Here is a 13633-nt window from a genome sequence, read left to right as displayed (position 1 = left end):
AGGTGAATTAGCAGATAATTTGGAATCCGTTATATCATCACAGAAAGACTTGGACAGCAGACAGGTTGGGCAGATTTGTGGACGATGAAATTTAATGTCAGTAAATGTAAAGAATTACACACAGGAAGTGAAAATGTGAGGTCTGAACACACAATGGAAGTCAGAAAATTGAGAGTCCACCTTACGAGAAGGATTTAGGTGTCATAGTGGACTCTAAGCTATCGACTGCCCATCAGTGTTCAGAAGCCATTAAGAAGGCTCACAGAGTGTCAGGTTATATAGCGCCTTGATGTGTGGAGTACAAGTCACAGGAGGTTCTGCTCAGCTTTATAACCCACTGGTGAGCCTCATCTGGAGTCCTGTGTGCAGTTTTGGTCTCCAGGCTACAAAAAGGACATAACAGCACAAGAGAAGGTCCAGAGAAGAGCGATGAGGCTGAGTCTGGGCTACAGGGGATGAGTTATGAGGAAAGATTAACAGAGCTGAGACTTTACAGTTTAAGGAAAAGAAGATTAAGAGGAGACCTGACTGAAGTGTTTAAAATGATGAAGGGAATTAGTCCAGTGGATCAAGATGGTGACTTTAAAGTGAGTTCATCGAGAACACGGGGACACAGATGGAAACTTGTGAAGGGTAAATTTCAGACAATCATTAGGAAGTTTTTCTTTACACAAAGAACGACAGACACTTGGAATAAGCGACCAAGTAGTGTGGTAGACAGTAAGACTTTAGGGACTTTCAGAACTCGACTTGATGTTTTTTAGAAAGAAATAAGTGGACAGGACCGGCGAGCTTTCTCATCTAGAGTGTTCTACTGTGTGCTATTTAATATGGACGTGTACTAAGAATTACACTTGCACATTTTCATGTACTTTCAATAATCAGCTTACCCATGTCTAGGGCTACGGCTAAGGAAGCCTGAATGAAGAGACTTTTGACTGTGAATAGTGGGGGCCGCAAGCTCATTTTTATTCCCAGAATAATGCTGGATCCCCTAACCTGATGCCCCTTAAAGAATACAAATACTCTGATCCACAAATTGGAAAGCCAAATGTGCCAAACGAGAGAATGTAGTGCTGTCATTTTTGGCAGTAATTGTTACCCACTCAATCTAGGATGAAAGAGGCCGATTTATGACAGATCTACCAGATGGTGCCTCTCATGAAATCTTTGTAAATCAATTATGTACTGAAGGTGAACCCAACTTCTACCAGCTGCAATATGTTTGGCCTTGTTTCAGCCATTTTTATCACATGAGTATAAGACAATCCTCTTTCAGCAGCTAGAATTTTGGTGTCTGTAAACTTTTAACCTGCCATCCCTGCTTACCTTGGACAAGCAGTTCGGCTGTACAGGTGGCCCGACCACTGCTGTTGGAGGCGGTTACGGAATATGTTCCTGAATCTTCGGGGAAGGCTTCGGCAATAATTAAACTATAGAGGTCATCATCTTGTACAATCTGGAAGTCGGGGGAGCTTTGGATCTCAGCTCCCTCCCTGTAGAACTTGACCACAGGTGTAGGGATTCCAGTCACGCGAGTATCCAGTCGCACTTGGCTTCCTTGTCTCACAGTTGTGCTTTGCAGTCTCTGTATGAAGTTCGGGGGCGCTGTTTCAGCTACAGTAGTGGGAAACAGAAACAAGTTTGGTCAAAATGGACACCAAGTGTACTCATAGTGGCTTTATACTCATTGCTACTGTCATCTCCCAAATACCTGAAGCTTTGGCTTGAATTAATTGTTCTAACTCCAGTGCCATTGTGGTCAAAATTTGTAATAGAGGGTAGGACCTCCAGAATGATGACCCTATCATCTGGTCTTACCATCAGTGGGTACTTCTGGAATGGATAGATGGCAGGGTCCTGGGAATGCTGACTCTGGTGACTCAACAGACTTAACATTTATGGTATTCCACAATTACATCCATCCATCCATCCATTATCCAACCCGCTATATCCTAACTACAGGGTCACGGGGGTCTGCCAGAGCCAATCCCAGCCAGCACAGGGCACAAGGCAGGAAACAAACCCCGGGCAGGGCACCAGCCCACCTCAGTGCACTGAACATGTCTTAGAAAAGAAATAAATAGTCCAACTTTTTTGTGAACCAAATACACCTTCTGTTAATGTTAACAGTCTCTGTCCACTGACATGCTAGCTATCTGGATTGTAATGGCGTTGGTTATCTCCATCCACCGCTTGCTTTTTTTGTCGTAGGCAGTATCTCCAGCCAACACGTCTGACTCGAGTGTCCTGTCGCTGCTTTTTCAGTTTTACCTGAAGACATGGAGGGTGCCAATCTTAGTTCCATACATTCATGGTACTCCAAAGCATGTTTGTGGCTAAGGTGGTGCAGCAAACTGTTCGCATCGACAATTTTAGCTCCACGGCATTAGCAGTAAATAGTTGTTTGGTCCACATCCGACCTTTTCAAACCAGAGTATCTCCAGACAACAGACGCAGCTCCTTTTTTTCGGCAAAAGTTCTTCTGCGTCATCACGTTCAACTTTAACGTCTGCTACAGCTTCAGTTTCGGAATATTCTCTGTCCATTTTCACCGCTCAACATCTGCACTAACGCCTGCACTCCGTTACATGCCTGTTTAGCGTGTAGCAGTGAAAAGAGCCCGTTGTATGTGTTTAGCGGTGCAACACCTCCACTAACGCATGTACTCCGTTGTATGTGTTTAGCGGTGTAGCAGTGAAAAAGAGCCCCCGTGCAACACCTCCACTAACGCATGTACTCCGTTGTATGTGTTTAGCGGTGTAGCAGTGAAAAAGGTCCCCCTTAAACAGTTTCCCGCTGCGCCACATTTCCGAATGTTGGTTAGGCTGTTTAAACCGGTGTTGAGGTATAAGAAATATCCATAGTACACTGCAAAAAACGGAATCTAAGCAAGTGAAAAGTACTTATATCATGACGTTAAACCTTTTTTTCCTTATTGTAAGAATTATTGACTTGTCAAAAAACTTGCATTTACAATTATTTAGCATGTTTTAAGAAATCTTGTCAAGTAAATTTTGCTTACCCCCATTGGCAGATTTTTTTTGCTAAATAAAAGCAAAACAACTCCCATTTAAAGTTTTTTTGTCTAGTTTTTTTGCAGTGTATAAGAAAAATTAAAGACGGTTTTCAGTATAAACCGGCATACCCCCCAGCACTAACCAGAGTCCACAGAAATAGCAGATGAAGAGAATGTGAAAAACATCCACCCAATAATTTGAATCAGCAGCATGAAACGCTGTGCTACCAAACGGGTCCGGAAATGTGTATACAGTATGCATGTAAAAGCTTCTGTTGCTGGTAAAATTCTAATAATGAGTATTTAAGACCTGAGTAGCTTTTAATTCCTTATTGTCTTATTATTGTAGCCTGTCTATGGACAGCATTTTTTCACTTAAGAAATATAGCAAAAGTTAGACCTCTTATATCACTGAAAGATGCTGAGAAATGAGTTCACGCTTTTGTTTTCAGTCGGCTAGATTACTGTAACGCACTCCTCTCAGGACCACCTAAAAAAGACATCAATCGATTACAATGAGTGCAGAATGGAGCTGCTAGAATCTTAATTAGGAAAAGAAAATCTGAGCACATCACCCCAGTCTGAGCGTCACTACACTGGTTACCTGTGCCATTTAGAATTGACTTTAAAATACTGCTGATGGCTTACAAAGCCTTAAATAATCTGCTCCATCTTATATATCGGAGTGTCTGACATCTTATATTCCAAATCATAACCTTAGATCCTCAAATGAGTGTCTGCTTAGAATTCAGGGAGCTAAACTTATAAGAAGTGGTGAGGCGAGCGGGTGGGCGGCCTTCTGCTGTTAGGCACCTCAAATCTGGAATAGCCTGCCAATAGGAATTCACCAGGCTGATATGGTGGAGCAGTTTAAAACACGGCTAAAAACTCATTACTTTAACATGGCTTTCTGATAACTTCACCTTCATCTAATCCTGACACTCTGTGTATTCAATTCATTATCATTACTATTCATGGTGGCTCTAAATTCCATACTAACCCCTATCTCTCTTCTGTTTCTTTTCCTGGTTTTCTGTGGTGGCGACCTGCACCACCACCACCTGATCAAAGCACCGTGATGTCCTACATTGATGGATTAAAAGCCAGAGGTCCACATGACCGTCATCATCATCAAGTCCTTCCAAGAGAACCCTAAATACAAAGAGGACTGATTGAGGTCATTGATGTTAGGTAGAATGCCCAGAGGGGACTGGGTGGTCTCATGGCATCAGACCCCCTGCAGATTTGATTTTTTTTTTTGTTTTTTCTGTCCTCCTTGGCCATCGGACCTTACTCTTATTCTATGTTAATTAGTGTTCCCTAATTTTAATTATTTATTTTGTCTTTTTTCTCTTTTCTTCATCATGTAAAGCACTTTGAGCTCCATTGTTTGTATGAAAATGTGCGACAGAAATAAATGTTGTTGTTGTTGATTAGAGATTTTTTGGGAAAGGGAGACAAAAGTTTCAAGGTCTGCTGGTTCCACTCACTATGGCGCTGGAGTGTAGTGACGTGTTACATGTTGATTGGCACACGCAGGTAAGAGTTTCCCAACAGAGGACAATTAATATAAAGTATCTATCTATCTATCTATCTATCTATCTATCTATCTATTATATAGTGCCTTTCACTCTATCTATCTATCTATCTATCTATCTATCTATCTATCTACTGTATTATATAGTGCCTTTCACTATCTATCTATCTGTTATATAGTGCCTTTCACATCTATCTATCTATCTATCTATCTATCTATCTATCTATCTATCTATCTATCTAATACCCTATCAACCTATAAACAATGTCACCATTATAATTCTCATGTGCTTCACATGGTCATTTTAGGACGGTGGTACTGCAGAGCGTACCTATATTGGATTATCAAAGGAAACAGAAGAAGGAATCGTAGCGGCCATTTTGTGGATATGATTTAACATGTACAGTGCCACAGTCACTACAAATGGATTTGTCCCTGATGCCTTTGTAAAATCAGAGTGCCATTTTAATGTAGAAATAAAACACATTATTTATTTTCTCTAAAAAATGTGTATTTGAGTCATTGCGCATGGAACAGAAAATTGTCATGGTTGGCAGTCAACCTGTTACAGAATTCACGTTTTGGATGAATCAGAGGGGGCTTACCAGTCACAAGCAGTTCAGCAGTGCTAGTGGCTTGTCCAGCTCCATTGGTGGCTCGTACGGAAAATCTTCCACTGTGCGCGGCTTTCACAGCAGGGATCGTCAATCGAGCGCGGCCTTCGCTGAATGAGATCTGTATGCCGGGAAGAACGGCAGTGGAAAGAACCTGGCCATCACGAAACCAGCTCACCTCAGGAACTGGGGAACCTGCAAAAGAAGGAGACAGATGCAAATAAAACCTGAAGCCACCTTCCATGGTTGATATCTGATCTTCTGCGAGACTCTAAAACATGAACGTATGAACGTGTAGAGTGGGTGTGTGTCACAGCAGCTTAAAGCATTAGATAGATGTGGTTAAGTGCATGAGAGCTCAGGCGGAGACCAAGTCCAAGACTCCTAGAGCGGGGATATTTAACAGCCAGCTGAAATGGTAAAGCTGCCGTGCACCTAATGCAGCACTTTCAAATGACCATATTTCTCTTTGGGCGACGCAGTTGTTTGTGGATTACAGTTCTGCCTTTAACACCATCATACCCAGCACACTATATTTTCCAAAATGTCTGACCTAGGCCTCCAGCATAATATCTGCCTTTGGATACAGGACTTTTTAATAAGGTGGCACGGTGGCGCTGCTGCCTCACAGTTAGGAGACTTGGGTTCACTTCCCTGCGTGGAGTCTGCATGTTCTCCCCGTGTCTGCGTGGGTTTCCTCCCACAGTCCAAAGACATGCAGGTGAGGTGGATTGGCCATCCTAAATTGTCCCGTGTGTGTGGGTGTGTACCCTGCAGTGGGCTGGCGCCCTGCCCGGGGTTTGTGCCCTGTATTGGCTAGGATTGGCTCCAGCAGACCCCTGTGGTTAGGATAATGGATGGATATTTCTTTTTCTGTAGTTCATTTTCTGAAGATCCTTGTTTCGATTTAGGCCGTCCAGCACAAGCAGACTGTTAAATAAAGCTGAACGTGTGTTTGTCCTTTAGGTCGATACACACCACTGAACATGGCTCTGATACATTTTACACAGATTCACCATTTGTACGGTGGCGGACCACAGGCTATGTCTCGTTCCCAACTTTTCCCCTCTGGACAACCATAGTTGGTGGGCACACCTGTGCTTTATTAGAGCGGTGCCCCCTAGGAGCCAGTGTTTCGCACTGTGGGTTTTGTCAGTAAAAATCGGATTTTTTGGCCCACAATTTTCTTCTGGGGTATTAATTTGATGGCCACCTCTGAACTTTATTCCACCCCAGGCAGCTCTTTGCACCCCTGCTGTGTCTTCTATACATCTTTTGTGCGTCCTTTTCGGCTTCAAAACTGTGAGCTCAAAGCCTGAGGAACAAAGTTTAAGGATGGACCTCATCTCATCTACAGTCAGTCAAGAAAGCGCAGATCTTAATATGACATTGAAGAGAAAATCACATTCAAGAGTTATGTGCCATAATGCAAATGTATGAAGTGCCATTCATCTCTTATCAAAATCGTGTAAGACAGTTTGAGGGTTGGGGTGCCAGAGCTGTTCTTGGGCAGGATGCCCATCCACTGAAGGGCACAGTCATGCACACATAACCACACAAGGCCAGTTTAGGGTCACCAGTGAACGTAACTGGCATGCCTGTGAGACGTGTGCAGGAAAACCAATGTGAATATCAGGAGAACATGCAAAGGCCTCTCAGACGGTGCCCAGGCCATCATCGGTATCGACTGTCACAGTTTACATTTCTATAAAATGACATAAGCTTTTGTACCAATTGTATTTTTATTATTACTGCCAGTGCCATCACTTCTGTATAAATGGTAAATAAGAATTCACTGAATACAGTGAGGGCGGCATGGTGGCATAGTGGGTAGCACTGCTGCCTCGCAGTTAGGAGACCCGGGTTCACTTCCCGGGTCCTCCCTGTGTGGAGTTTGCATGTTCTCCCCGTGTCTGCTCTGGTTTCCTCCCAAAGACATGCAGGTTAGGTGCATTGGCAATCCTGGTGTGTGTGTGTGCCATGCAGTGGGCTGGCGCCCTGCCCAGAGATTTGTTTCCTGCCCTGTGTTGGCTGGGATTGGCTCCAGCAGATGTTAGGATATAACTGGATGGATGAATACAGGGATTTGTTTAGCAGTGGTCACCCAAGAAGATTACCATGTTGTGTTCCTAACTGCGACAATGAATTCCTCTTTTGGCTTTGCTTAGTAAACATGAAACTGAATCGCAGGCTCTTTGCTTTCCCTCTGATCCTCGGCCATCACTGGAGATGTTTACTTTAATGGCAGTCCTAATGCAGCAAGACCCCGTTGGCCAAGTGTCCTTTATGACTTCTGTGGGTGCCAGCTGTGTTTTCTTTTTGGGAAATTTGTGAACAGCTGACCTAGCAGTAGAGAAAGGTGCCAGGGGTTTGGGGGGCGCGTTGAGAGTGCTGACTTACCACTAACTTGAGCCTCAAATGTTGCGGCACTACCCTCAAGTGCCACAACACTTTGCAGCGGCTGTATAAACGTGGGCGCTTGTGTTGACATGGCTGTAGGCACCCTAGAAAGAAGAAAGAGAAAATTAGTGAGTCTGATATGAGGACACAATGCAGTATGAAGAGATCTGATTCTCTGATGCAGTGAGACACTGAGACATTTGTGATCTGCCAGACCTGCGCTTGGCACAGACACACGTCATCTGGGGCAGCTTCAGTGCTCTTTACATCATTATTACACTTCATTGCTGGGTTGGCATCCATCGGGGTTACCCATTAGCTTTAATTAGCCGTAATGAATGCAAGGTCAGCCACCTGAGTAAGAAATGCCATGGCTTCATTTGGGTGGAATGGTCTGTGCCATCAGGAGAGGTTTCTTCTTCAGTAAGGAACATAGATTCAATATGTGCAAACAAGTTCATACTTAACATACAAGTTACTAAAATAAGCCAGAGTGTGTATATGTTAAAATCACCCAAAACGATAGAATGATGGGAAATCCGAAATAAAACCGGTGGAAATTTCCATTCAGTTCATCGTGGAATCTGCTTGAAGCACTTTAGTTTCGCAGAGCAATAGGAAGACACAAGACAGAAACGGAGCAGCTGGAGTGGACGTCACCAAATATAGAAGGGCAGGACATTCCTGGAAATGTGTCACCTCGCACAGTCGTCAGGATTTACAGCACATAAATGTCACCTCATCAGCAGAACAGGAACAGACGGTAATTGGGGGTGGAAGAAGGGCAGGCCACTCAGGGGGTCACGGGAAGACATGTCACGCGCTTAGAGTCGGGAGGAGGAGGAGGAGGAGGAGGTGTTTGGGGCAACTGAGACCCCGACAGGACACAGGAGTTGGAATAGTTACACGGAAAACAATGAATACCTTCGAGTTGGTGTAATGTCGTAACAAAATAAATTGGAAATATATATGTCTGGAGTTTGGATTTATTCCAGAATATTCTATCTATCTGTTTTATGTTGTACCTTTCCTATCTATTGCTTGTTAGACTCTCATACAGACATTCTACCGATTCATCTCTCTACCTAGTTTTAATAACTTAACAAAACTTTGCAGAGGCTTGTACCAAAGTTCCTATTTATCTCATTTTTATGTTGCTTTCTGCCTTTAGCTGTATAGCATTTTTTATATTCATATTATAATTTATTGTATAATTATATTTAGTGATCTCAATTACATTCCATCTATCAATCATATTGCACTTATCACTCTTCACATCTGTTTATCAGTCTATGATGTGCCCATTGAATCTCAGTCTTTGAGAAGATTGCTACCAAAATACTGCTTTGATTTATCTATTTACTTGTTATTTCTAAGTCATTCCTATCATAGCTTCTCTAACCCAGAACCCTAACCCTCTCATCTCTAGCTAGCTATCATATAGTGCCTTTCCTTTTCCATTCTGTCACGTAATGTCTGTCATATCTAGTTCTCTGCCCCATGCACTGTATTTTCTCTCACCCTGTCATAAAGAGTGAGTGCCTTTGGTGTCTGTCTGTCTGTCTGTGTGCCTAATGCTTACAGAATCTCATCGGGTATTCTGCCTATTTCTGTCTCTGCCCAGTTTTAATAATGTTAGTAATAAAACTTTTGAGAAGCTAGTGGCAAAATTATCTTGATTTCTACTTTTTACATTTACCTAGTATAGCGTTTTTTAATATTCAATGATTTTATTTTATATTACAATTGTATTATAATTTATTGTATAAATAATATGACAAAAACTTGACCCCCTGTCACCAAACTTCATACAATAGGTGACCGAGCCTTTACAGTCACACAGATTGTGGGCTGTTTTAAAAAACACTTAAAGACTTTTATTTAGGAAAGCTTATTAACAAAATTGCTTCTATTTATTGTTTCAACTTTGTTTTTACCTGTTGTGCCTTTGTTTAAATTTTTTTTTTATGTAGCACTTTGAGGTTTACTACAAATGTAAAGTGCCTTACAAATAAAAAGTATTATTATTATTATTATTATTTGGTGATTTTTCTTCTGGAGACTGAAAATGTACCATGTGTCTATTATATTGCGTCAAGCACTTTTCACATCTAATGAATATCAGTCTTCGAAAAGATTGCTACCAAAGTACAAGCCCATTTACCTACCTACTTGTGTTTTTTGAGCAGTTCGTCTCATACTTATGTGAGATGCACGTAATAAGTTGTTGTGGATATATTATATTAAAAAAAAATAGAAATGTGTATGTTTGTTGTTTGTATTTAATTTACTGTACTGCCCTATCTATCTATCTATCTATCTATCTATTATATAGTGCCTTTCATATCTATCTATCTATCTATCATATAGTGCCTTTCATATCTGTCTATCTATTATATAGTGCCTTTCATATCTATCTATCTATCTATCTATTATATAGTGCCTTTCATATCTATCTATCTATCTATCTATTATATAGTGCCTTATCTATCTATCTATCATATAGTGCCTTTCATATCTATCTATCTATTTTATAGTGCCTTTATATCTATCTATCTATCATATAGTGCCTTTCATATTCATCAGTTTAACATGAATGGCCTGTCTGAGACATGTCTAATAATTGACGTATCTTTATAACTGTCCCAGGTTCTCTCTGTCTATGATATACAACTGGGCAGCTCTAAATATAGAAAGGCTTTGTGTCTTTGTGAACGTGTCAATACATAAACCAGGCACGTCCATTCATCTTGCACTGTACTCAGAATATGCCGTATATGATGATTAAAGTAAGGCAAGCGCAGTGATGTCAGCTTTCGTTCTTTCTTTCTTTCTTTCTTTCTTATAGCTCCTTTCACATCTCTTCATGTCATGAAACTCATTGGTTTTACATTAGTACTCGTTATTCTTCAGCTCTTATTATAGCAGTCAAACTCCAGGCATGCAGAGTTATAATTAATGTCACTTGTATTAAAAATATGTCTGGTCTAAGGTTTCACTGCTAAATATTTCGATTATGGCTGTCATTGACACTCATTAATATTTCAGTAGAAGTTCTTTATCCTTCAGGGTAACGGCAGGAGTTTTGACTCATAAGTAAAGTCACTTGTATTAATAATATCTCACCCCTGAGTCTCTATTAAATATTCCAGTAATGGCATTTATTTGGATTGACTTTGAGTGTGGCTGGGTGCTACTTGCCCCCAAGTGTCCTTATGTGATTTATCAGTGACTGATCCTACTGTAACTCAAGTAAAGGCGACTTTCTTCTTTCTCATCATGAACGTCTTTGCCGTTTATTACAGTTTATAAATCAAATGAAGGTGTAGCTGCACTGAGCTTTTCTTCTTTTTTATCCCTCATCGTTTATGGCAGTGCAGCTCCCCTGACATAGAAGAAGGGGGGTCCTGTTCTGCGACAGAAATGGAAGTGTCCCAAAATAGCCCCCCACCAGGTTTGATTGACAGGTGGCATATGTTACAAGCCGAGGTTGCAACTGATAGCCCAACTGCTGATTCCCTTAAAAAGACATCAGTGCCTGCCTGATATACCAGACGCATTCTATCACAGTTATTCTTAGCATTTCTTAATTTGCCAGACAATAAAGTAACCTTGGAGAAAAAAAGCAAACAAGTATCAAGCAAAGGCAAAAAACCAAAGAGTTAAAGACTTCCTACAAGCGGCGCAGTGCGGTGTGAACGTGTGTGCCCTTCTACACGAGAATCCCATTCACAGCACAGCAGCTTCTTCCCCGATTTCTACATTGAAACTCACCCGGCGTGTCAAAAAGGCGCCCATCCCATAGATAGAGAGAGACAGAGAACCGCATGCTTACCTGTTTTCACAAGAGTGCCTAGAAGTAATGGGACTACGCCCAAGAGTTGGAAAGTTTTCTTCGTGCGCAGAAAGAATTTATGATTATCCAATGTGAGAAAAGTTGAGCCTCTGAAGATAAAAACAAAACTACACACGGCATGGGAGTGTAGTTTTGCTTTTCCCCTTGCAATCCCTACACCCGAGGCAAGGCTTGGGAATGCACGAACTGCTCAGAAGAGCTAACATAGTTGTTTCACTTTATATACCCCAGGCCGGCTGACAAGCAGGCAGCATCACCGTGTGGGCACTTGCCATTGGTCCGCAGCCCCGGCCTGGTGGGCTTAGAGGGCCACTTTATGCAACATCACACCTGTCACTTTGACTTAAGGCAGGCTGTGCTAAATCCGTCAGGACAGCCCCCCAGCTCTGCCACTGCCACTGATGACACATCTTGCAGTTAAACTTATGAATACCTATAAAAGGAGCAACATGGCCCTCTCAGGCCTCTGGGTGAAAATGTTGCACTTGGATTTAAGCACTTCAAGCCATTATGGTCCGGTGAAAGAGCAAGAAAACCAGGAGAATCGAACCCATTGGCAGCAATCGGGTCCCCGTCTGCACCTCTTTCCTTCCCCAACCCCCCCAACGGTGACAAACCAAACCGAACAACTGGACCTGCCAATCACTCCCTGTCGGGGGATTTTTAGGTTGCCGTCTTTCAACAAACAAAAAAAATTGGGGTGCGCCAAGCAGCCCAGCGGGCATCTCTGATCTTTTGATGTGCAACTCATCCCAAAGTGAAAGTTGAAACATCCATCCAGCCCACTTTGTGCACTTTTGTGATCTTAAACTCATCCTGGCAGCAAAGGGCACAAGGCAGGAGCCAGGCCTGACTGGGCAGGAGAGACCAGGAACTGTCACCACCACTGCCATTCCAGCTCCAGGTACCGACTGCCAGGGACTCACTATACACTCGCTATACAGTCAGCTGACGTTATACGCACATTCTGAGATACAGTCATATGGAAAAGTTTGGGACCCCCTCTCAGCCTGCGTAATAAGTGACCCTCCCTTCAACAATAAAGATACCAGTGGTGTGTCTTTCATTTCCTAGGAACATCTGAGCACTGCGGGTGTTTTCCGAAGAAAGGTTTTTAGTGAGGGTGGCACGGTGGCGCAGTGGTAGCGCTGCTGCCTTGCAGTTAGGAGACCCTTAAGGGTTCGCTTCCCGGTTCCTCCCTGCGTGGAGTCTGCATGTTCTCCCCGTGTCTGCGTGGGTTTCCTCCCACAGTCTAAAGACATGCAGGTCAGGTGGATTGGCCATTCTAAATTGGCCCGTGTTTGTGTGTGTGTGTCCTGCGGTGGGTTGGCACCCTGCCTGGGATTGGTTCCTGCCTTGTGCGCTGGGATTGGCTCCAGCAGGCCCCCGTGACCCTGTGTTCAGATTCAGCGGGTTGGAAAATGGATGGATGGGTTTTTAGTGACGCAGTATTTAGTTGTGTGAAATTAAATCAAATGTGAAAAACTGGCTGTGCACAAATGAGGGTCCCCTCGTCATTGTGCTGATTTGAATGCCTGTCACTGCTCAATGCTGATGACTTGGTTGAATGAGCTCATCAAGACTTGAACTTCATAGACAGGAGTATCCATCATGAGTGGTCAAAAGTATTTAAGGTGGTCAATTACAAGTTGTGCTTCCTTCCCTTTGACTCTCCTCTGAAGAGTGACAGACAGCATGAGATCCTCAAATCAACTCACCAAAGATCTGAAAACAAAGATTGTTGAGTCTCCTGGTTTAGGTGAAGGCTACAAAAAGCCATCTCAGAGGTTTAAACTGTCAGCTTCAACTGTAAGGAATGGAATCAGGAAATGGAAGGCCACAGGCACACTTACTGTTAAACCAACACAGCAGGTCTGGCAGGCCAAGAAAAATACAGGAGAGGCATATGGAGAGGCAGGATTGTGAGAATGGTGACAGACAACCACAGATCACCTCCAGAGACCTGCAAGAACATCTCGCTGCAGATGGTGTATCTGGACATCGTTCTACAATTCAGCACATCTGTATGGCAGGGTGAGGAGAGAGAAGCCCTTTCTGCACTCACGCCACAAACAGAGTCGCTTGTTGTATCAAATGCTCATTTAGACAAGTCAGATTCATTTTGGAACAAAGTGCTTTGGACTGATGAGACACAAATGGAGTTATCTGGTCAGAACAGAAAGCACTTTGCATGGCAGAAGAAGAAC

General features: G+C 42.7%; 1 protein-coding gene across 1 annotated transcript in view; it reads right to left on the bottom strand.

Moving 5' to 3' along the window:
• LOC120530680 (titin-like) overlaps positions 1-11779 on the bottom strand; it is a 71757-nt gene extending 59978 nt beyond the window's left edge. Inside the window, exons 1-4 of the mRNA XM_039755101.1 lie at positions 11406-11779; positions 7571-7674; positions 5162-5365; positions 1330-1617 (exon numbers count right to left, since the gene is read on the bottom strand). Of these exons, the coding sequence (XP_039611035.1) occupies positions 1330-1617; positions 5162-5365; positions 7571-7661 (583 nt within the window). The 5' untranslated portion in view covers positions 7662-7674; positions 11406-11779. The remainder of the gene's footprint in view (positions 1-1329; positions 1618-5161; positions 5366-7570; positions 7675-11405) is intronic.
• Positions 11780-13633: the final 1854 nt, after the last annotated feature.

The sequence above is a fragment of the Polypterus senegalus genome, chromosome 6 (assembly GCF_016835505.1).
Source record: "Polypterus senegalus isolate Bchr_013 chromosome 6, ASM1683550v1, whole genome shotgun sequence".
In the NCBI taxonomy this organism is placed as follows: Eukaryota; Metazoa; Chordata; class Cladistia; order Polypteriformes; family Polypteridae; genus Polypterus; species Polypterus senegalus.
The sequence above is the reverse complement of the archived record's forward strand: the minus strand, read 5'-3'. Positions and strand labels throughout refer to the sequence as shown.